This window comes from Odocoileus virginianus, unplaced genomic scaffold (genome assembly GCF_023699985.2).
Source record: "Odocoileus virginianus isolate 20LAN1187 ecotype Illinois unplaced genomic scaffold, Ovbor_1.2 Unplaced_Scaffold_5, whole genome shotgun sequence".
In the NCBI taxonomy this organism is placed as follows: domain Eukaryota; kingdom Metazoa; phylum Chordata; class Mammalia; order Artiodactyla; family Cervidae; genus Odocoileus; species Odocoileus virginianus.
Window position 1 is genome coordinate 2,653,666 of NW_027224267.1, and position 24,048 is coordinate 2,677,713.

General features: G+C 54.0%; 1 protein-coding gene and 1 long non-coding RNA gene across 3 annotated transcripts in view; both read right to left on the reverse strand.

Moving 5' to 3' along the window:
- The window catches only part of CPLX1 (complexin 1), a 42,149-nt gene that overhangs the window by 16,003 nt on the left and 2,098 nt on the right, over positions 1-24,048 (reverse strand). For both annotated transcript variants that reach the window (XM_020899447.2, XM_020899448.2), the window contains exon 2: positions 23,003-23,103. In XM_020899447.2, coding sequence (XP_020755106.1) covers positions 23,003-23,033 — 31 coding nt within the window. In that variant the 5' untranslated portion in view covers positions 23,034-23,103. The remainder of the gene's footprint in view (positions 1-23,002; positions 23,104-24,048) is intronic.
- On the reverse strand, positions 17,614-22,945 carry LOC139033416 (uncharacterized). Its single transcript, XR_011485985.1, has 2 exons — positions 22,707-22,945; positions 17,614-17,848 (listed from the first exon to the last, which is right to left on the reverse strand). It is a non-coding gene; the product is annotated as an uncharacterized lncRNA (long non-coding RNA).

Below are 24,048 nucleotides of genomic sequence, written 5' to 3' on the forward strand. Positions count from 1 at the left end.
TCTGGGTGTAAACCCAGAGGAGCTGAAGGCAGGGGATGCACACGCCCCGTGCTCGCAGCAGCAGCGTCATGGCCACCAAAGGTGGACACGCCACAGGGCGGAGCAGAGCGCCTCTGGGTGTAAACCCAGAAGAGCTGAAGGCAGGAGATGCACACGCCCCGTGCTCGCAGCAGCAGCGTCATGGCCACCAAAGGTGGACACGGCGCAGCGCCCATCTGCAGGTGAGGGGCAGACACAACGAGGTCCATCCGCACAGTGGACACTGTCCACCCCTAACAGGGATGAGATTCCGCCCCACGTTACAGCGCGACACACCTGGAAGAGATCCTGCTGAAGGAAATACACCAGATGCAAAAGAACAAACACTGCCTGATCGCACTAGGGGCCCTAAAGCAGACAAGATCACAGAGACAGAAAGGGAGAGGAGGTGCAGGGGGCTGGGGGCCTGGGCATCAGTGTTTAATGAGGACAGAGTTCAGTTTGGGAAGACGGAGAAGTTCTGGAGTGGGTGGCGGCGATGGCTGCACGGCAATGGGAATGTAGTTGATGCCACTGAAGTGTGCACTTAAGAATAGCTAAAATGGCAGATTTTATATGGTGTATGTTTTACCACGATAAAAAAAGAGAAGTATAAATTTAAATTGATTCATAATCCCACATCTCAAAAGAATATCAGGCTGCAGAGGCAACCTGAACACAATTTCAGTGTATTAACAGGAATGACGCGGAGCATCTGAAGGCCTCAGGCATACAGCAGGAGCAGCAGGGAACCTGGGAGCAGGCCCCCCCCAACCCTGCAGAACCCCCCCCACCCTGCAAACCCGTGCTCTCAGAGCCACCCCCGACGCACACACGTGTCTCGCTAACACGCAAGCTCAGGTGATGTCACAGCCACTGTGTTCTGGGAGCTGGAATGTGAGGTGGGGTCTAGTGAGACCCATGGGGCAGCCCCCTGCACCCACCCATGGACTGCGGCTTAAGGGGTGGGCGTGCAACAGCAAGGGCCGTCCTGAGGACACAGAGCTTCAGACACGGGTGTGGCTGTGGCCGGGCGGGCTGCAGGGAGAGAGGGGGCGGGGAAAGGGCAGAGACCTGCGAACTTGGGACCAACGAGGGAGAAAGGCTGCAGGTGGGAGGACATTAGAACAGTCAGATGATACCTTTACCCTCTATGCCCACACACGTGAAAACCTGAATGGAGTAGTTTTTTCAAGAAATGTCAAAATCTGAGAACCATGTCTAAGAATTCACAGATGGATTCTTTCAGTCAAGAAGCAGATCATTCCGATGATATTTGCACTGTTCTTGGAAGGGACAAAAAAAAAAAAAAGAGGGAAATCCTCCTGGTTATTTTTGTGAAATCAGCACGAGAACGATGCCAAGAAAAGTCGCCGAGTGGGGCCGGGCTCCCACACGAACAGCTAAGAGACAGGAGGCAAGCTTGGCACTTCTCACAGAATTCTGCAGGAAGGGTTCATCTTGGGGAATAAAAGGTGGTCCAATCAGTGTAGGTATGTGTGGATGCTGTCCAGACCCCCTGTGCTAACAGAGCAGCAGGGATCTCAGGCTGTTCCCAGGGCCCCCCACCCCAGACCTGGGGTCCTGGCACCACCCCACCTGGGCTGAAGGGCCTTCTCTCTGCATCCGCGAGGACACGGGATGGAAGCTCCTGCTATGCCTGTCACTGCCAGCTCCCCGGGCCTGCCTGGAGCCCAGCCTCAGGGGCCCTGGTCCACACGAGTGCCATCCCAGTGGCACAGTCAGTTTTAGAACAGCTTAATGGAAGTGCGGTGGGCATACTCTAAACCATGAAATCTGACAAACACATCTATGAACCCATCACACAGTCAGGATACAATACACGTCCAGCCCCCCAGTTTCCTGATGGCCCCGTGTAAGTCTTCCCACCAAACCACCCACTGACGAGCAGACCACTGACTCCTCCCTGTGGCGCCCTTCCCCGCATGCCCCCCAGGCCCGTAGAGAGGCGGCCACAGGGCAGGCGGCATCGCAGGGGGGCGGGCCACCATGGGGACGCTTGCTCGTCCTTCAGGGCTGAGAGGATAAGCACCGAGGGTGTGTCCCGTCATCAGGTGATGGACACGGGGTTGCCTCCATTTGGTCTTTGTGGCTAAAGCCACACGGACAGGTCTCTGTGGGCGCCTGCATGCTCATGTCTCGTGAATGGACACCCAGGAGTGGACACTGAGTGGTGTGGCAAATGGAGTTCTGCTTTTCAGGAACTGCAAACTGTTTTCCAAAGCAGTTGTATCATGTTACAAGCCCACCAGTGTGTCCGAGGGCTCCCACTTCTCTGCATGCCCACCAACACAGCCCCCACCTGTCCCTGCGGTTCCAACCATCCCGGGGGCCATGACGCGGCCACTGCGTTTCCCTCCTCACCACAGACGTGAGCACCTTCTCATGCGCTTGTACCTTATTTGGTGGAATCCCTATTGAAACCACTTGCATACTTTCAAAAATAAACTTTCCATTTTGGAACAAACTTAGACTTACAGAAAAATTATGAAGGCAGCACACAGAGTTCCCATATGCCCCCCACAACAGGAGACAATGGCTTCCTTTACTGTTAACACGTGACGTTAGACTGGCCCACCTGCCACAGTCGATAAACTGATTAACTGAGAATCGGTTAACTGATTTCTGAGGTGACCACCTGAGGTCCACTTTCTGGGCCAGGACCCCGTCCAGGGACCGTATACGATAGTCATCATGTCCCCTTAGGCACCTCTAGGCTGTGTTGCTGGTCAGTTGCTCAGTCGTGTCCGACTCTGTGACCCTGTGCCCTAGAGCACACCAGGCTCCCCTGTCCTCCAGCATCTCCCAGAGTGTGTGCAAACTCATGTCCATTGCATCAGTGATGCCATCCAACCATCTCATCCTCTGTCATCCCCTTCTCCTCCCGCCTTCAATCTTTCCCAGCATCAGGGTCTTTTCTAATGAATCAGTTCTTCCCATCAGGTGGCCAAAGTATTGGAGTTTCAGCTTCAGCATCAGTCCTTCCAATGAATATTCAGGACTGATTTCCTTTAGGATGGACTGGTTGGATCTCCTTACTGTCCAAGGGTCTCTTGAGTCTTCTCCAACACCACAGTTCAAAAGCATCAGTTCTTTGGCACTCAACCTTCTTTATGGTCCAACTCTCACATTCATACATGACTACTGGAAAAACCATAGCTTTGACTATATGGACCTTTGTGGGCAAAGTAATGTCTCTGCTTTTTAATACACTGTGTGTCATAGCTTTTCTTCCAAGGAGCAAGAGTCTTTTAATTTCATGGCTGCAATCATCATCTGCAGTGATTTTGGAGCCCAAGAAAATAGTCTATCACTTTTTCCATTGTTTCCCCATCTATTTGCCATGGGACTGGATGGAACTGCATGCCATGATCTTAGTTTTTTGAATGTTTAAGACAGCTTTTTCTCTCTCTTCTTTAACCCTCATCAAGAGGCTCTTTAGTTCCTCTTCGCTTTCTACCATAAGGGTGGTGTATCTGCATATCTGAGGTTGTTGATATTTCTCCCAGAAATCTTGACTCCAGCTTGTGATTCCTCTAGCCTGGCAATTGTATGATGTACTCTGTATAGAAGTTAAATAAGCAGGGTAACAATATACAGCCGTGACATAGTCCCTTCCCAATTTTGAACCGGTCCATTGTGCCAGCCAGTTCTAACTGTTTCTTGATGTGCATGCAGGTTTCTCAGGAGACAGGTAAGGTGGTCTGATGTTTCATCTCTTTAAGAATTTTCCACAGTTTGTTGGGATCCACACAGTCAAAGGCTTTAGCACAATCAATGAAGCAGAAGCAGGTGTTTTGGGGAATTCCTTTGCTTTCTCCATGATCCAATGAATGTTGGCAATTTGATCTCTGGTTCCTCTGCTTTTCTAAACCCAGCTTGTACATCTGGAAGTTCTCAGTTCATATACTGCTGAAGCCTAGCTTGAAGGATTTTGAGAATTACTTTGCTAGCATGTGAAATAAATACAATTGTTCAGTAATTTGAACATTTCTTTGGCATTGCATTTCTTTGGGATTGGAATGAAAACTGACCTTTTCCAGTCCTGTGGCCACTGCTAAGTTTTCCAAATTTGCTGGCATAATGAGTGCAGCACTTTCACAGCATCATCTTTTAGGATTTGAAACAGCTCAGCTGGAATTTCATCACCTCCACTAGCTTTGTTTGTAGTGATGATTCCTAAGGCCCACTTGACTTCACATTCCAAGATGTCTGGCTCTCAGCAAGTGACCACACCATCATGGTTATCCTGTGATTAAGACTTTTCTTGTATATTTCTTACCACCTCTTCTTAATCTCTTCTGCTTCCATTAGGTCCTTACTGTTTCTGTCCTTTATTGTGACCATCCTTGTATGGAATATTTCCTTGATATCTTCAATTTTCTCAAAGAGCTATCTAGTCTTTCCCATTCTATTTTATTCCTCTATTTCTTTGCATTGTTTATTCAAGAAGGCCTTCTTATCTCTTCTTTCTATTCCCTGGAATTTTGTATTCAGATTAATATATCTTTGCTTTCCTCCTTTGCCTTTCATTTCTCTTCTTTTGTCAGCTATTTATAAGTCCTCCTCAGACAACCACTTTGCCTTCTTTCATTCTTTCTCTTTGGGATGGTTTTGGCCACTGTCTCCTGTACAGTGTTACACACTTCTGTCCATAGTTCTTCAGGGTATCAGATCTAATATCTTGAATCTATTTTTCACCTTTACTGTATAATCATAAGGAGTTTGATTTAGGTCATACCTGAATGGCCTAGTGGTTTTCCCTATTTTCTTCAATTTAAGCCTGAATTTTGCAATAAGGAGCTCATGATCTGAGCCACAGTCAACTCCAGGTCTTGTTTTTGCTGACTGTATAATCTTCTTCATCTTCAGCTATGAAGAACATATCATTCTGATTTTGGTATTGACCATCTGGTGATGTCCATGTGTAGAGTCATCTCTTGGGTTGTTGAAAATGGGTGTTTCTATGACCAGCATGTTCTCTTGACAAAACTCTGTTAGCCTTTGCCCTGCTTCATTTTATTTTATTTTTTATGTGTTTTTTTTTTTTTTTTTTTTGCCCTGCTTCATTTTATACTACCAGGTCTAGCTTGCCTATTATTCCAGACATCTCTTGACTTCCTACTTTTGCATTCCAACCCCATATGATGAAAAAGACATCTTTTTTCAGTGTTAATTTAGAAGGTGTTGTAGGTCTTCATGCATGCATGCATGCTAAGTCACTTCAGTCATGTCAGACTCTTTGAGACCCCATGGACTATAGCCTGCCAGGCTCCTCTGTCCATTAGGGGAAACCTGTAGGTCTTCATAGAACCATTCAACTTCAGCTTCTTCAGCATCAATGGTTGGGGCATAGACTTGGATTACTGTGATGTTGAATGGTTTGCCTTGGAAACAAACTGAGATCATTCTGTCATTTTTGAGACTTCACCCAAGTACTGCATTTCAGACTCTTGTTGACTATGAGGGCCACTCCATTTCTTCTAAGGGATTCTTGCTCACAGGAGTAGGTATTAATATAATGGTCATCTGAATTAAAGTTGCCTATTCCCATCCATTTTACTTCACTGATTTCTAAAATGTCAGTGTTCACTCTTGCCATCTCCTGCCTGACTATGTCCAATTTATCTTGATTCATGGACTTAACATGGCTTTCCTGGTGGCTCAGATGGTAAAGAATCCACCTGCAATGCAGGAGACCCAGGTTCAATCCCTGGGTCAGGAAGATCCCCTGGAGAAGGGAATGGCTACCCACTCCAGTGTTCTTGCCTGGAGAATCCCATGGACAGAGGAGCCTGGATGGGCTACAGTCCATGGGGTCACAAAGAGCTGGACATGACTGAGCGACTGAACATGCACACACACACATGGACCTAGGATTCCAGTTCTTATGTGGAGACAGGATGTAGGAGGATGTGCGCTCATCTTCTCCTGTGAGAACTCCAAAATTACAACTCACTGCTGAACAACCATTGACAGGAGAATGTCTGGATGGATCCCACAAAAAAAGATACCCCACATCCAAGGGCAAAGGAGAAGCCCCAGCAAGATGGTAGGAGGGGTGAAATCACATTTAGAATCAAACTCCATACCCACCAGAGATGCTTGGAAGGCTCAAACAAACCTTGTGCACACCAGGATCCAGAGACCCACAGAACTGTGTTTGAGTGTCTCCTGCAGAGGTATGGGTCAGCAGTGGCCTGCCACAGGGGCAGGGGCTCTGGGTGCAGCAGACCTGGGTATGGCATAAGCCCTCTTGGAGGAGGTCACCATTAACCCCACCATAGAGCTGCCAGAACTTACACAGGACTGGGGAAACAGACTCTTGGAGGGCACAAACAAAACCTTGTGTGCACCAGGACCCAGGAGAAAGGAGCAGTGACCCCACAAGAGACTGACTCAGACTTGCCTGTGAGTGTCCAGGAGTCTCCAGCAGAGGCGTGGGTCGGCGGTGGCCTGCTGCAGGGTTGGGGCATTGAGTGCAGCGGTGAGTACAAGGGACCATTTGAAGGAAGGCACCATTATCTCCATCACCTCCACCATAGTTTGGCCTAAGGTCAAACCACAGGGAGGGAACACAGCCCCTCCCATCAACAGAAAATTAAAACAGTAAAACTAAAGATTTACTGAGCATGGCCCCGCCCATCAGAACAAGACCCAGTTTCCCCCTCAGTCAGTCTCCCATCAGGAAGCTTCCACAAGTCTCTTATCCTTATCCATCAGAGGGCAGACAGAATGAAAACCACAGTCACAGAAAACTAACCAAACTGATCACATGGACCACAGCCTTGTCTAACTCAATGAAACTATGAGCCATGCCATGTAGGGCCACCCAAGACAGATGGGTCATGGTGGAGAGTTCTGACAAAACATGGTCCACTGGAGAAGGGAATGGCAAACCACTTCAGTATTCTTGCCTTGAGAACCCCATGAACAGTATGAAGAGGCAAAAATACCATTCAGGTATGATCTAAATCAAATCCCTTACAATTATACAGTGGAAGTGACAAATAGATTCAAGAGATTAGATCTGATAGACAAGAGTGCCTGAAGAACTATGGATGGAGGCTCATGACATTGTACAGGAGGCAGGGATCAAGACCATCCCCAAGAAAAAGAAATGCAAAAAAACAAAATGGCTGTCTGAGGAGGCCTTACAAATTTCTGAGAAAAGAAGAGAAGCTAAAGGCAAAGGAGAAAAGGAAAGATATTCCCACTTGAATGCAGAGTTCCACAGAATAGCAAGAAGAGATAAGAAAGTCTTCCTCAGTGATCAGTGCGAAGAAAAAGAGGAAAACAATAGAATATGAGAGACTAGAGATCTCTTCAGGAAAATTAGAGATCCCAAGGGAACATTTCATTCAAAAATGGGCACAATAAAGGACAGAAATGGTATGGACCTAACAGAAGCAGAAGATATTAAGAAGAGGTGGCAAGAATACACAGAAGAACTATACAAAAAAGATCTTCATGACCCAGATAACCATGATGGTGTGATCACTCATCTAGAGCCAGACATCCTGGAATGCAAAGTCAAGTGGGCCTTAGGAAGCATCACTATGAACAAAGCTAGTGGAGGTGATGGAATTCCAGTTGAGCTACTTCAAATCCTAAAAGATGATGCTGTGAAAGTGCTGCACTCAATATGCCAGCAAATTTGGAAAACTCAGCAATGAAAAGGTCAGTTTTCATTCCAATCCCAAAGAAAGGCAATGCCAAAGAATGCTCAAACTACTGCACAATTGCACTCATCTCACACACTAGCAAAGTAATGCTCAAAATTCTCCAAGCCAGGCTTCAACAGTACATGAACCATGAACTTCCAGATGTTCAAGCTGGATTTTAAAAAGGCAGAGAAACCAGAGATCAAATTGCCAACATCTGTTGGATCATAGAAAAAGCAAGAGAGTTCCAGAAAAACATTTCTGCTTTATTGATTACGCCAAAGCCTTTGACTGTGTAGATCAAAACAAACTGTGGGAAATTCTTCAAGAGATGGGAATACCAGACCACTTTACCTGCCTCCTGAGAAATCTGTATGCAGGTCAAGAAGCAACAGTTAGAACTGGACATGAAACAACAGACTGGTTCCAAATTGGGAAAGGAGTATGTCAAGGCTGTATATTGTCACCCTGCTTATTTAACTTATATGCAGAGTACATCATGTGAAATGCTGGGCTGGATGAAGCACAAGCTGGAATCAAGATTGCCAGAAGAAATATCAATAACCTCAGATATGCAGATGACACCACCGTTATGGCAGACAGCAAATAAGAACTAAAGAGCATCTTAATGAAGGTGAAAGACGAGAGTGGAAAAGTTGGCTTGAAACTCAACATTCAGAAAACTAAGATCATGGCATCCAGTCCCATCACTTCATGGCAAGTTAGATGGGGAAACAATGGCAACAGTGAGAGAATTTCTTTTTTTCAGCTCCACAATCACTGCAGATGGTGACTGCAGTCAAGACATGGCTTGACTGTAAGCCAAGACACTTCCTCCTTGGAAGAAAAACTATGACCAACCTAGACAGCATATTAAAAAGCAGAGACATTACTTTGCCCACAAAGGCCCATCTAGTCAAAGCTATGGTTTTTCTGTCATGGATGGATGTGAGAGTTGTACTATAAAGAAAGCTGAGCATTGAAGAACTGATGCTTTTGAACTGTGGTGTTGGAGGAGGCTTGAGAGTCCCCTGGACTGCAAGGAAATCCAACCAGTCCATCCTAAAGGAAATCAGTCCTGAATATTCATTGGAAGGACTGATGCTGAAGCTGAAGCTCCAATACTTTGGCCACCTGATGAGAAGAGTTGACTCATTAGAAAAGACCCTGATGCTGGAAAAGATTGAAGGCAGGATAAGAAGAGGACAACAGAAGATGAGATGGTTTGATGGCATCACCGATTCGATGGACATGACTTTGAGCAAGCTCTGGGAGTTGGTGATGGACAGGGAGTCCTGGGGTGCTACAGTCCATGGGTCACAAAGAGTCAGACACGACTGAGCTGCTGAACTGAACTGAACTGATGCAATATTGCTCTTTACAGCACTGAACTTTACTTTCATCAGCAGACACATCCACAGCAAGTGTCATTTCTGCTTTGGCCTCTTCATTCTTTTCGAGCTGTTAGTCATTGCCCTTCACTCTTCCCCAGTAGCATATTGGACACTTTCTGACCTGGGGGGCTCATCTTCCAGTGTCATATCTTTTTGCCTTTTCATACTGTTCATGGGGTTCTCCAGGCAAGAATACTGGAGTGGTTTGCCATTTCCTCCTCCAGTGGACCACGTTTTGTCAGAACTCTTCACTATGACCTGTCTGTCTTGGGTGGCCCTGCACGGCATGGCTCATGGCTTCATTGAGTTATGCAAGCCCCTTCACCAGGACAAGGCTGTGATCAACGAATGGGGCTGTGACAGTTTCTCAAGTTTTCCTTTTCTTGACGACCTGCTCACTTTGAGGAGCGCTTATCAGGAAGTCCATGTGTTTCTGTTAGGACTTGTCTGATGCCCTTCTCTTGATTATGCTGGGTGCCAGGTTCGGGGAGGAAGACTCAGAGGGTGGAGTGCCTTCTCATTCCCTCCCCTCCAAGCCCAGCCAGGCTCTCAATGAGACGGTCACCTTGCTGTCCTGGCTGGCCCCCCTGGAGCTGAGGGTTATGGTCTACCACCTTAGGCTTTGGCACATGTCTTTCTTTTTTAAATAATTGAGTTTATTTACATACAGGTATGGCTGTGCTGGGTTTTTGTCACTACACAGGCTCTTCTGCAGTCATGACAAGCTCGGGGTGTGCTCCGGGCGCGGCGTGCAGTCCAGTTGAGCACACGGTCCAGAGCACAGGCTCAGGAGTTACGGGGCAGGGACTTTGCTGCTCTGCCACACATGGATCTTTGTGACCCAGGGGTCAAACCTGTGTGCCCTGCACTGGCAGGCGGATTCTTACCAACTGAGCCACCAGGGAAACCCTGCCTGTCTCTTAATTGGGCTGTTGATCACCTTATTCTTAACTGGTAACTGTTCTTTATATATTCTGAATACAAGTCTGATTTTATTGATCTTCTTAACTAACTTCTTTCATCCCCACCCCTCACTTCAGTAATTTCCATTCTGATCTTTATTATTTCCTTTCTTTTGCTTACAGTGGAGGTGATGATGATTTCCCTGGTGGCTCAGAAGGTAAAGCATCTGCCTACAATGCAGGAGGCCCGGGTTTGGAAGGTCCTCTGGAGAAGGAAATGGCAACCACTCCAGTACTCTTGCCTGGAAAATCTCATGGACGGAGGAGCCTGGCGGGCTACAGTCCATGGGGTCACAAAGAGTCAGACACGACTGAGCGACTTCACTTCACTTCACTTACTTTGGGTTTCATTCCTTTCCCTCACTTTAGCTGTCAGAAGTTGAAGTTAATCATTGGAAACCTTTCTTCATTTCTGCTGAAGTGTTTGGTGATGTGTTTCCCTCTAAACACAACTTCACTGAATTCCACAATTTTTATCTTTTTGCCATTTGCGTTCAGTTCACAGCTTTCTAACTTCCTTGTTGATCCTTTGCGGCCTCATGGGCTGTTTAGAGTGTGTTGTTCAGTCTCCAAATATTTGGGCAGGTTTTCCTGATCTCTTTCTGTTATGTGTTTCTTGTTTCATCCCATTGTGGACAGAGAACTCGCTCCAGTCGCTGTGGACTGGACTCCTATGTCTATTGAGGCTGCTTCTGTGGCCAAGAATAAGGTCGGAAAACAGTCTGAGCGAGAACCATCCTGAGTGCCTGCAATCAGTCGACTGTATCGGCTGGAAGCTTGCTCCAGTCTGTAGGTCCTTCTGATGTTACCACCAGAATTTGCAGGTCGTCTGTTTCTCCTTTAAGCTCCACCTGTTTTTGCTCACATGTCTTGAAACTTATTATAAATAGAAATGGTCAGGACTCATTATAAGTAGAAGTGGTCAGGACTGTTATGCCCTCTTGATTAACTGGTTCCTTCTCACTGGGAAAGAACCATCTTCCCCTTGGTCATAATCTTTGCTCTGAAATCTACTCTGTCTGACATTAATGTGGCCCCTCCACGCTTCTTTTGATTAATATTAACATGACTTCTCTCATTCTTCCTTTTTAATTTTCCCTTATTTCTGTCTTTATATTTCAGGTACGTTTCTTATAGGCGTGATAAAGTTGGGTCTTGATTTTCTACCAAATCCAAGATCTGCACCTTTTATGAGAATGTCCCCAAGAGCAAGAGCAGAAAAAGCTACCGATCACCGGGCCTCCATCAAAGTAAGAAGTGCACGACCTCAGCTCTGGTTGTGGGAAAATTATCCTCAGACTAAACCTTTCTCTGATCCACCAAACAAAGTTCAGACAAGACAGGAAAGAGTCAAGCTGTATCTAAATAACTTGACCACAGGCTGAACGAAACCCCGTGCAGCAGCAACAGGGTGAATGGACTCGGTGTGCGGGGTCTGTGAAAAGCCCCCAGGCCAGCGAAGACCTGGAAGGCAGCAACTGGCAGGAGGCAGCCGCTCCGCAGCCTGGCGGGACGGCCACAGAAACCGGGGCGGGGAGGGCGCGCAGAGCGTCGGAGAGGTAGATGGGGTGGTGAGTAACAGAAAGTACACCTAAAGTGAGTAAGTCACAAACAGTGGCAAGCACTGGCTATTCAAAAGTGTGGCTGAGTGAACAAAAAATGTTAAATCCAGACTATGACTCCAAAATGTAATTAAAAGTGAGATCAACTTTAGCCCATGGAACCACCCACGCCGGGAAATGCGCCCGGCCTGGGTGCAGACTTGCCGGATCTGCATAGAGGGCCCTCTGGAGCCTTGACAGACCATCCCCGCACACCCTTCGTGCCATGTTCGTGACAGCAGGGATTCCATGGTCTCCTGGAGGCCAGCCCTGCAGCCGCCGCACTGCCGTCTCAGCAGCTCCGCGCGGTTTCCCTCCGTGTGGCACCTCTCACGGCCCCACGTTTAGTCTGCTTACTGGATTCCGTTTATCTGTTTCTGACACTAGAGCATCCACTTCATCAGATAGAGACCGTCTGTCTGTATCCAGCTCATGGGAAGCACTCAGTGAATACATGACATTGGATGACGGGATGTAAGTGCGGGGCGCCCTGCAACATTGTTTATAAGAGCGGCGAGCCCGGGTGTGAGATGGTACCGGCTAAGTCGGCGGTGGTGATTCGTACACGCCCCCTACACATGAATGAGTTCTGTTCCAAGGGCACGTTCATAAGTCTACAAAGATAGCCTTGGTACTCAACTAACACAACTGGTGTATAGTACCATATTGTTGTTGTTTAGTCGCTAAGCCATGTCCGACACTTTGCAACCCCATGGACCGTAGCCCCCCAGTCTCCTCTGTCCATGGGATTCTCCAGGCAAGAGTACTGGAGTGGGTTGCTATTGCCTTCTGCAATAGTACCGTATAGTAATAGGTTTATAACACTATTCACACAAATACATAAAAACAAACACATACAATACAGAGAACATTGTTAATCTTACAGTGCAGTACCTTGGAAAGGACGGTAGTACGGGACAGCAGCTGACACACGGGGGCTGGTGTCACATGAACACGGAGAAGAGCTGCTGATGGAGGAGGGGAGGGGTGGGGACGGTCCCGCTGATGGGCCGTCAGCAACGGGACGCGGCGGGCAGGCTGCAGCCTCACGCACACCGGAGGCTGACGGCGCGCACGTTTGCGTCTCTGAAAGCTCACGACCTGAAGGTTCGAATGTTGGGGACTTACTGTCCCAGCCATCCCGGCGTCAGAGGTCCGCACACCCGGGGCTCAAGCCGGACCCCAGGACACTGCTTGTCCCACACAGCTGCGTCTCGCGGTCCTGAGATCCTCAGATTGAAGGCCTGTGGGGACCCTACGCTGAGCAGCCTGTCAGCGCCGTGTTGTCAGCAGCGTTTATCCCCTTCCCGTCTCCTGCCACATCTAGTGATTCTCACAACGTCTCAGACCCTCCACCAGCAAAATGACTGTAAGTCCCTGAAGGTGGCGATGATGGCTAGCATTTTCTACTGTACAGTTTTTTAACCCAGATATAAACACTGTCTTTTTTAGACAAAACACTGCTGCACACTTAATAGATATATCGTAGTGTGAACATACCTTCCATATGCACTGGGAGCCCAGAAAATGCACACGACTCACTTATTTCGACATTGCCTTTACTGTGGTGGTCTGGAACTGACCCCACATTGACTGAGGTCTGCCTGCACTGGTCTTCCCAGCACACAGCACTCACTCTGGCTACCCTGTGTCCCATCCAGGGGGTCTAATCCCAGGTGTCCTAAAGCCAGTCAGCCTAACAACTGATGGTACCAAGTCGTGGTTGAACAGGCTGGACCAAACACCCATACTTGTCTACACCACTTGCACAACCCACTAAAATGGGAGCAAAATGCAAAGCTGTAATTCCACGAGGACACAGAGCAGGAACAGAGAGAGCAAGGCAATTGAGATATCAAATTGGGGGCAACGGAACAGAAGTGCAGGTGGGGGGCGGTGAGGGGTCAGTGAGGTGCAGAGGAGCCCTGCCCAGGGTACCCACAGTGGGAGTGGGGTCAAAGATGGCCCAAAGCAAGGTCCCGAGAGCGAGAAATTTCACAATGCCAGGTCAAAAGGAAACCGTCAGCGCCTCCAGAGAGAAAAGCACCTGGGACTGAGGGCAGTGTGAGATTAAGAGCAGCCTAGAGTCCGTAACAGACATAAAGCTGCAGAACCCAAGGAGGAAGCTCTGTAAAATCCACAGCTTTTACCCAGCCCCCTGGCAGTGGTGCACGAAGGCAGAATAGAGACCTGCCGTCGGGAGGGTCCCCAGGGCCCCGCGGGAGGGGGTGGGGGGAGGCCTGGGCACAGCACTGGGTGCCAGTGGGGCGGAGGGTGCTGGTGCCCTGGGGCAGTGGCTCCAGAGGGAGGAACTCGGCGGCAAGTTGTCTGGGACCTTTAACACATGAGCGGTGGCTCAGAGTAAAGAGCCGCCTGCCAGTGCAGAAGACGCAGAAGGCATGGGCTCAGTCTCTGAGTAAGGGAAGATCCCCTGGAGCTGGAAATGGCAGCCCACTCCAGTATTCCTGCCTGGACAATTCCATGGAAGGGGGAGCCTGGTGGGCCAGTCCATGGGGTCGCAGAGAGCCGGATGCGAGCGAGCGCGAGCACAAGCCCTGGGGACAGGGGCTGCTGCTGGGATGTGGGAAGAGCTCAAGACAGAACTCAGAGCACCAGACAAACAGGGAGCGTGGCACGGTAGCTCAGCAGGCCATGGGTTCTGGAGGAAAGGGCGTCACCGGGCACCCTGCGGGACGCAGTGCGCCGAGGGGACATGTCGGGAGGGGCAGGAGGTCAGTCCCAACTGAGGGTCCCCGTCCAGCCCTGGAAGCCAAGAGACATCTGAGAGCTAACAGGGGGCCCCTTGGGTCCGAATTCAAGTTACACCTGCAGCCCCGCTTCTGCCCGCAGGACGGAGGGCAGCAATTAACAAACTGTTCCTGAAACTGGAGTCAAGTCTGCACATCACCCACAGGATGAGCTTCACCTCAATCTGTCTGTATGGCAGATGGAGACGCCCCTGAAGCCTGCACTGCTGAAAGGGCTGATGTAAGAAATGACCTTGCCCGGTGTTTTCTGTCCAAAGCTGTTTTAAACCACAGTTGCCAGGGAAGGCTCACTCTTCTCCCCCAGCTTTGGAACAGCCAGCCGATCCCCAAACTAGTTCTAATAAACTGACAGCAGAGTCTTTAAAAGTCTTTAAAAGACTGTGCAGTCTTTTAAAATTAGAGCTGGATCTGAAGGAATTTGTTTCTCCTTGAAAAAATACTTTCAAATACTATAATTTCAAGGAAGTAATGAGTGATCTAATAGATGAGTTTGAAAGTGATGTGGTGTCTCAATTTTCCATACCACTTCTTTATGCTTTTCTGTATTATTTCAGTTCCCTGAACATTACAATGAACATTTATAATTTTCAAGCTAGGAAAGAAGTCCATTTTCATGTTAAAAAATAAATATGGACTAGTACCTCTTATCAAATTGAAGGCAAAGATAAAATATTTTTCTATATTAAGAAAACATCGACTGTAATACCAATTCTCCAGATCAAAACCACAGACCTGAAGAAGGTGGATAAGGGTGGAGGCCAGACAGAAGGACTCACAGAACTTGCTTGGCAAGACCTGGAGACACACGGCTTTGATCCTGACAGCGACAACTAGAGCCCGAATGATGTTTCCAAATGGCACATAGGTTCTAAAACACTGCAGAAGGTTTTTAAAAAGAAAATTTAGTCCATACATTAAGAATAAATAAATGACATAGCAAGAAAGCATGTAAATAGGTTAAAGTGAGGACAACACAGGTTAGATCAGAGGTTAACTGTGATGAGACACATTAAACGGTAAACATTCTTGCAAAGCAAGACATGCAGTGAAGCCGCTCACAGATGCCCACCCTGCTGCCCAGTGGAGGTGCTTGGCCTGTGGGCCCGGACGGGCACTGCAGCCCTGCATGCAGGCCCGTGCTGGGCTCTCCTCGACACCCCAGGCCGAGGAAGCAGCCACACCCACCTCAGGCCGCTGTCTGCTGTCCGCTGCCCCGGGGCCAGCATCCCACATGCCCTCTGGCCCCGCCGGGATGACCCGGAGGTGGGAGAGGCGGCGTCCCACCCTGTCCTTGTCCTTGTCCGTGTCCTCGCTGCAGGCAGAGACCACCCCGCCTGAGGTCATGGCCCAGCCGGGGCGCCCACGCCCTCGGGAGGGGAGACTCAAAGCTTGGGCCTGTCACCCTGCTGAGAGCCGTGCTCTGCCCTGGGCCTGGGGCCTCTCCTGAAGCTGGCCGAGGGCCTGGCCAGGGGCTGGCTCCATGGGGGGTCCCTTGGGAGGTGCCGGTGCCCAGTCTTAACCAGAGTCGGGCCTGGCCTGCCTTCATCTTCCGCAGAGCTCAGCGTTCCCCTGCTTCCGTAGCCTTGCTTCCCTCGCTGGCTTGCCGGGGGCACCGGGCAGGCACTCCGTGCCCGTTAGGGAAGGGCCGCGGGCCACAGCTGTCTCTGCCTACAGCACCGGGCGCCAGGCAGAGCGTCTGGCCATGGTTTCAGGAGAGGACGCCCGGAGACAGAGGCAAGATGAGGCCGTCTGTGAGCAAGTCCGGCAGAGCCCGGCCCGGGACAGATGGCGCGGCCCCAGGCCTCTGCCCGGCTGGCCCCCAGCCCCCTGCACTCCCCAGGTCTGCAGCGGAGGCAGTGGCCCAGGGCCCAGGGCCCAGGGGAGGGGCCTGCCTGCCCCAGCCCGCACCTCCTGTCCTGAGGCGGAGCAGAGGCTCCCTCCAACCCTCTGCACAGCAGGTGCCGGCCCCTCGACACAGCTGGAGGGTCATGAGCAGCTGCTGCTGGGGGCGGGGTCACCCACCATGTTCATTCTGGGGCAGGGCAGGGGGCACCCCACTGCAGAGGCCGCCTTCTGAAGGGTGCGACGTGCGGTGGAGTCCTGCGGCCCAGAGACCCTCAAGGGCCCGAGGCTAGAGCCCTTTGCCCATGTTGGGGTCCCTGTTCTCTCTGCATCTCCCTCCTGCCGTCCCGTGTTGGGGGTCCCCGTTCTCCCTGCCCCTCCTGCTGCATCCCTGGCACCCCCTCTCCCCAGAGGCCCCTCAACCGTGGCCTTCCTGCCCATCCTGGGCGGCGGGGGCCAGAGGACAGGCAGAGGCCTGAGGCTGCGGTGGCCAGGGTGCCTGCCCAGCTCCCAGCTCCGGAAGCAAAGCTCAGCATGCAGGCCTGGTGTTTCCCTTGGATGCGGCCACAGCGGACTTGGGCATGCGCGGGGCAGCCATCACACCAGCAGACACTCCCAGGCTGTGCCACCAGCCGCCCAGCCCCGGGAGTCCTCAGCCTCCCAAGAGCAGCCTGCACTGGCACCCAGATTCCAACACCCAGCCCAGCACTCGCAGCCTTCCACTGGCGCCAGGGCAGACGTCCGCCTCGCCCAGACGCCACAGCTCACGGGCTAGTCCACGGGACCAAAGGGACCTACAGGGCGAGGTGGGGGCTCCCCCAGCCCCCCAGGCTGGAGGTCCCACCTGACCACTGCAGGGCTGAGAGGAGCCACCCCCCGCCCCCCCTGCCACCGTCAGAACAGGAGAAAAGTGAGCCGATGCTGGAAAACGGGCTTGTGCAGACTGCGAGCACCGCTGGGCCAGGAGGAGGGGCTGGAGAGACCCACCCGCCCCCAGACGGGATGGGGACTCACGGCAGCCAGCAGCAGGTGTCTCAGAGGACTGGCTCCCCCCACAGGGGCCACTCAGATCTGCCAGGAGCCTCCTCCCCGACCTCTGCTGACCCCGGCTTGGGTTCAGGAGGCCAAGGACTCTGAGACTTGCCCGCAGTGGGCTTTACCAAGGTGACGCTGATTTGGGGTTTTGCCAAGCCCCGCTCTGTGAAAGGTGAAAACGCGCAGAGAGGCAGACCCAGCCCCACAGGCTGGCTGGCAGCATGGAGCTGTTCACACAAGTGCCTTAATCCCAACCGGAACTGCTCACCGAACAACAGGACAAAAAATAAATGACCTGACAGCTGAAGTGCATTGTATGCATTTATTCCCCGGTTGGGGCTAAAGCATCTCTGACTGAGTGTCGGCTTCACCAACAGGAGGGCCTCTCCTGAGGGAAGGGCTGTCCAGGACTTCAGGAGGACAGACGGCTTCTCTGAAGCATCCTTTTAGCCTCTAAGAGACGAGAGGTAAGAGGTGTCTCTGCTGAACCCCGCGAGGTGAGCTAGTGCTTCTTCCGTCCAACATGGCATCTGGGAGCCCACTCTGAATGAAAATTGGTATTTTATCATCTAGTGTTTGCTGGCTGCCTGTGGAGGAGGAGCCCAGCTCTCAAGGGAAGGAGACATCTCCGCACTCTGGGAGCTTGTGGTCCGGGGGCCCTGTTCCTGGAAATCAAGGGTTCCCAGGCTGGTGGAGGGCTGGTGTGAGCTGCCTTGTTTGGAGGGTGATGGGCTTCCTCGGCCCTCACCTTCCCAGACCTTCTTGCCTGTGACACATAGTGGAAACCTCCACGAGATTTCATAGACATCCTTGCCAAGCAAACAAGGCGCTGCCGCCTTCTTCCTCCCCTCACTGTGCATGGGACGCTGGGACAGCAGCAGCCACTTTGCGACCGTGAGAAGCAAGCTGACTGCTCTCCTAGGAGGACGGAGCACAGTGAAAGCCAGATCCAGGTCCCTGATGGCTCGGCTGCTCAGCTGAGCCACTTCCTGACACCTCATCATGTGAGGAAAACAAACTTCAGTCCAAGCCACGCTGACTGGCTCTCTGCAATTTGAGTCAAAAGTATTCTCTCCAATGCAGAATTCTAGAGTTCCCCCACCCCAGTCTGTTCCGACCCTGCAGTCCAGCTCAGCCTGTGATGCTCATCCTCCCAGAGACCAGAGGACCTGGTCTCCCTGACCAGTGTCCCAGCAGAGCAGCCCCTGACCTGTGGGAAGCCCCTGATAGAGTGAACCCCCATGGGAGCAGCCCTGCCCTCAGGCCCTGGGTCTGGACAGGATGGGGATGCCTGGCCTCACCCTTGGTGTGGAACCGGGAGCAGGGCGGCGTGGGGTCCCCAGGTCCAGGCTCTGCCAGGGGTTCCCTCCCCAGGGCACCTCCCTCCGCGGAGATCTTGGTGGCACGGTGCCCCTGCCGCCTGCACACACGCAGACGCGCAGGCCTGAGGGCAGCGGCACCCCATCCCCTCCTCCCTGCCACACACGGGGCACAGGCCCCCTGCTCTCCTGCCCCTCAAAAGAGGATGAAATCTCAGCCCAGACTCCCGGCCTGTAGGACGGGCCCAGGGCCGACTCACCACAGGACACCGTCCACACCGGCCAAGCCCCAGGACGTGCCAGGGCAGGCCTGATCTCGGGGAGGAAGACCCCTCAGGCTTGGGCTCTGGGCTGCCTTCCTAGCCTGTGCCAGCCCCCAAGACCCTGGGCCTATGCACGTGTGGCATCCCAGGCTGTCCGCTCCTCCTTGGAGCCCCCTTCGCACATCCCCTCCTCCGTGAAACCCTCCCCTGCCCCGCACTGCTCTGAGGACCTAACATGCTCCAGAACAGGACAGGACAGCCCCCGCGGACCAGGCCACTTGGGGCAAAATAGCCGTGTGCTCCCGATTTAGCCCAAAGAGCACCTGCAGCAGGCACACTAACCCGATGACACCCGCCTCTCCTCCGACACGTAAATGGAGCTCCGCGGCGTTCACCACTGCCTGGCCCTGGGGGAAATCAGCTTCTTCAAGTCACATCCTTGAGGACCCTGAGTCCCCAACCCAGGCAGACATAGCCGGGCTCCCAGCCGCCACACAACCATGCATCAGCGTTCTCTTCTCTTGGGGAAGGAGCGTTCACTCACTTAAATCTGGAGACATTTTGAGGGATCTCAGGAGGGCCCAATGCCCGTCAAGGCCTCCCGGATGTTCTCCTAGTGAGAACAGGTTTGCCAACAGCTCGCACCTTCCTCGATTACTGGCCCCAAGAGCATGGTCCCCAGCCGGTCCCCACGTGCCTCCCACAACCCCGCGGGGCCATGGCTCAGAGCCGGAGGCCACGCCGGGCATAGAGCGGGCATCCACAGAGTCACGGGAGGGCCTGGGCTCGCCTGGGGTTTCAGGGCCCACCAAGCGTGAACTGGCCCTTCCTGAGCGGGCCCTGCCCTACCTCACGGAGGTGCCCAGGATGTGCAGGCGGGCAGGATGGACAGGGCAGAGGCTGCCAGTGGGGTCGAGACCAGACAACTGAGGGGGTAAGAGGCGCGCGCACCCCAGACACGACAGTTCTCCCCCAAACACAGCCCTCAAGGGGGCTGGAGGGTGGGGCACGCATCAGGGCCACACAGGTGAGGCAGGGCAGGTGGGGCCAGACAGGTAGGGGCCAGGCTGGTGGGGCCAGACAGGTGGGGGCAGAAGTGTGGAAGGCGTGCACCTATCTGCGGCCCAGCAGGTCCCAGGCTGGTTCCTCCCAAGAGCCCCAGAATGGACAAGGCTGGGCAGATGCAGCCGTGTGTCCGGGCCGCTGTGGTGCCCCATCTGTCTGCCTGTCTGTCCCACGCAGGATTCCTGAGTCCTGCCGCTGCTGGCCTGCCAGGCAGTTACCCGGAAACCTCTGCCCAACAAAAAAGACCTTGGCTGAGACACGGCCGAGCAGACGGCCTGGCTCAATTAGGCCGCACAGAGTCTTGTCCCCAGCGCTGCGAGCAAAGCCTGCCTAGGGCTCCCTCCAGGCTGTGAGTCCTTCTCTGAGGGTGTCTATGTGTGCACACACGTCTCTGCTTCGGGCCCCGACTCAACTTCTCGACCTGTTTCTAATCATCCCTGTGTCTGCGCGCCTCTCTACCTCTCTGTCTGCCTGTCCACCCACGCCTCTCTGTCTGTCCATTTCTCCCTGTTTGTCTGTCTCCATCAGTGTCTGTGTCTGTCTCTGTGGGTCTGTCTCACTGTCTACGTCTGTCTCTCTCAGTCTCTCCCTGTCTGTCTCTCTGTTTCCCCCTGTCTGTCTCTGTCTGCCTGTCCATCCACGCCTCTCTGTCTGTCCATTTCTCCCTGTTTGTCTGTCTCCATCAGTGTCTGTGTCTGTCTCTGTGGGTCTGTCTCACTGTCTACGTCTGTCTGTCTCTCTCAGTCTCTCCCTGTCTGTCTCTCTGTTTCCCCCCGTCTGTCTCTGTCTGCCTGGCTTGCACTTGCTCTTCCTGCCCTGGTTCCTCGGGTCTCCCAGGCTCCGCCTCAGCCAGCCCGTCTCCCGCTCTGAGCTGCTGACCCCCACGCTCCATCCCTGCCCGCCCTCCAGCACCTGCCCATGGGCCTCTCTCCCACGTCAGTCTGCCCCCAGCCCTGCTTCCCCATGGCTTGGCCTCGGGCCGGGGCACTTCCATCGTCCCTTCCCCATCTGTCTCTGACCATGCCTGCTTGGGGCCAGCCTGCCTCAGCATCTGAGGCTCTAGTCTGTGTCTCTGGAATGAGCTCCCAGTCTCCGTCTGTCTGCCTCTCACCCACACTCACCCTAAGAGAACAGAATGCTGCCCGCCGGGGGACAGAGGAGACAAGGTCTCACCCGGAGCAGCCCTGGGGTGCAAATGGGCTGGGGGCAGGGGTAATGCCAGGCTGGGGCGCCCCCAGCGCCCCAGCCCCTCATCGGGGGTGAGCCTGCACTGTCACCACAGCAGGAGGAACTTTGGGCGGCCACAGAACAAAGGCAATCCAGGCTGGCAATTACCCAGCTAATTTCAGCCATGTAGACAGCCAATCAAATATTTCGGTTTCTTTCCAAGCCCACCTCAGGGCCTGAATTAGCTGCCTAATTAATTATCTGTAGCAGCCAGGGGCTGGCTGGGGGGAGCCGGGAGCCGCCTGTGCACGGATCACGCCCGTGACGTAATCGTTATAATTAGACTCAACCTGCAGCCCATCCCTGACCGCAGAGCCTGGAAATGTGGCCCCGGGCCTCCCCGACAGCTTTCCTCTTAACTTGAGTCGGGAGGAGATGCGGCCCACTGTGGGGCCCCGGTCCTGGGCATGGGTCCTTAGGGCCTCCATCCTGCCCTTAGCTCCTAGCACCAAGCCTCGTGGCACCCCGCCTCTGGTGAAAAGCGGCCTGTCACCCCTGCTGAGAGGTGGGCTCACCCTGCAGCACGTGACCCACACCTGGCTGCGAAAGGCATCCGGTCAGCGTGGGGCTGAAGGAGGCCACGTGCGGAAGCCAGCTCCGACGGCAGAGTCGGGCAGCGCCTGTCACTGGGGCTCCCACGGCTGGCACTCACCCAGGGAGCTGGGTGCACAGAGCCGCCCCCAGGGGCCAGGCTGCCCAGACCGTTCTGTCAATAAGCATCCATCTCAGTGTGGCCCGAAGTCCAGTGCCCTGCCCACCTGCTGGGCCAGGGCCTCAGCCCACCGTGCTGTGCCACCTTCCCCTCCTGGCTGTGGTGACAGCCTTTAGCCAAGCCACAGGATTCCTTTCAGAAACAGTCGGCGGGGTTGGAAGCGGAGCGGTTTCCCTCCCCCAACATACACATGGGAATGCATTGTCTGTGGGTGCACACAAGCTATTCGGGGCCTTTTCCCTTATCCTTGTGCCCAGGCCGGCCCTGACCCCCGTACCCAGGCAGGCCCTGACCCCCGTGCCCAGGCCGGCCCTGACCCCCGTGCCCAGCCGGCCCTGGCCCCCGTGCCCAGCCGGCCCTGGCCCCCGTACCCAGGCAGGCCCTGACCCCCGTGCCCAGGCAGGCCCTGAGCCCCGTGCCCAGGCCGGCCCTGGCCCCCGTACCCAGCCGGCCCTGAGCCCCGTGCCCAGCCGGCCCTGAGCCCCGTGCTCAGCCGGCCCTGAGCCCCGTGCCCAGCAGGCCCTGACCCCCGTGCCCAGCCGGCCCTGAGCCCCGTGCCCAGCAGGCCCTGACCCCCGTGCCCAGCCGGCCCTGACCCCGTGCCCAGCCGGCCCTGGCCCCCGTGCCCAGCCGGCCCTGACCCCCGTGCCCAGGCCGGCCCTGAGCCCCGTACCCAGGCCGGCCCTGACCCCCGTGCCCAGCCGGCCCTGGCCCCCGTGCCCAGCCGGCCCTGACCCCTGTGCGTGCTCCTGGCCCTTCCCTGGTAACACCTTGAAGCCCTTGCTGGACGCCCCAGGTCCAGCTCTGTCCCTTACCCCATCTCTGGCTGCCATGGCCAGCCTGCGGCCTCCTGCACCCCTGCTCGCCAGAGGCAAAGTCCCCATGGGGCCCCCAGATTTGACCAGTGGGACTTCCCCGGTGCCCCTTGGGTGGGCTCCACCTGACCACAGCACGTGGCATGTACCCTTCCCCACCCCGAAGCCGAGCACGGTAACTCGGGGTTGCTGCCTTTGGTCGGGCGGAGCCTGCAGCTGGCCTGCGGGCTGTGTGGGGGTCTGAGGGCGACCCTTTGTGACGCCAGCTGTGGGGTGCAGGGGGCCCCTCGCCCTACCTCCCAGGGCCTGTTTCATCACGAACTCCATGGCGATGGCTGAGTCCTCAGCGGCTCCTCGGAGGGCCGAAACTCACGTGCGAGTGTGGCCAGTCCTCTGCCTGTGGGGGGATGTGGTCACAGGTCACCTGAAGGGCTGGGGAGGACGTGCTCCTCGCTCCTGAGATGCGGGTCTGGGGTCTGAGACAGCATCATTCACGGTCCCTGCACACCTGGAGGCCAGACCTCAGGATGGGACAGGCACCTGGAAGGGTCTGGGAGGGTCCCTGCAAAGTGGTCTCATCAAGCTCCTGGAGTGTGTGAAGGTGGATTTTGGCTGCTACTGCAGGGAAGGGGAGGGTGCAGCTGAAAGGAGGCGGCCTGTGTGAAGTGAGGGCAGCCCCAGGGGCGTTTGGAGGTGACTGGCTCGGTGACTACTTGCTGGAGCCCTGGACCACAGGGGCAGGGATCTATCTAAAGACGGGAAAGGTTAGTGTGGGTGGCACCTGGGGGAGCGCCTTGGGTCTGATGGAACTTGGGAGACCAGGTTCCACCAGGGGAGATGCCGGCAGTCATTGACACCTGCCCAGAGACTCGGGGGCGGGGGTGCAGGGAATCCAGCCTTCAGGGAACAAATGAAATGGGGGGTGACCACTGCGCCCCTGCATGCATGGGTGGGCCTCTCCAAGTATAGGTCAGCTGCAGGTCTAGTGGGGAGGGGCTTCTTGTAAAATCAGTAACTGCAGTGCCCACCCCCCTTCCTGTGAAGTCTCTCCTGGCAAGGAAACCCAGGTCCCTGGAGAGACACTGTTTTATGCCTTTAAATTGTTTCCTTCCCAGATGAAGGAGACCTGTGTTTGTGCTGGCTGGGGAAGGAATGCCCCCGCCTGCCCGCAAGGCACTGGCGCGCAGGGGCACCTTTGCCGCAAAGCAGATCCTCTTCCAAACTTCTCCCCTGGCTCCCGGGGGAGCGGATCCCAAGGCCACAGCGCGGCCAGGACGCTGCTCGAGCTCCCCCAAGGCTCCCACCGCCGCCCGCGAGGCTCGGCTCCAGAGGACGCCGCACC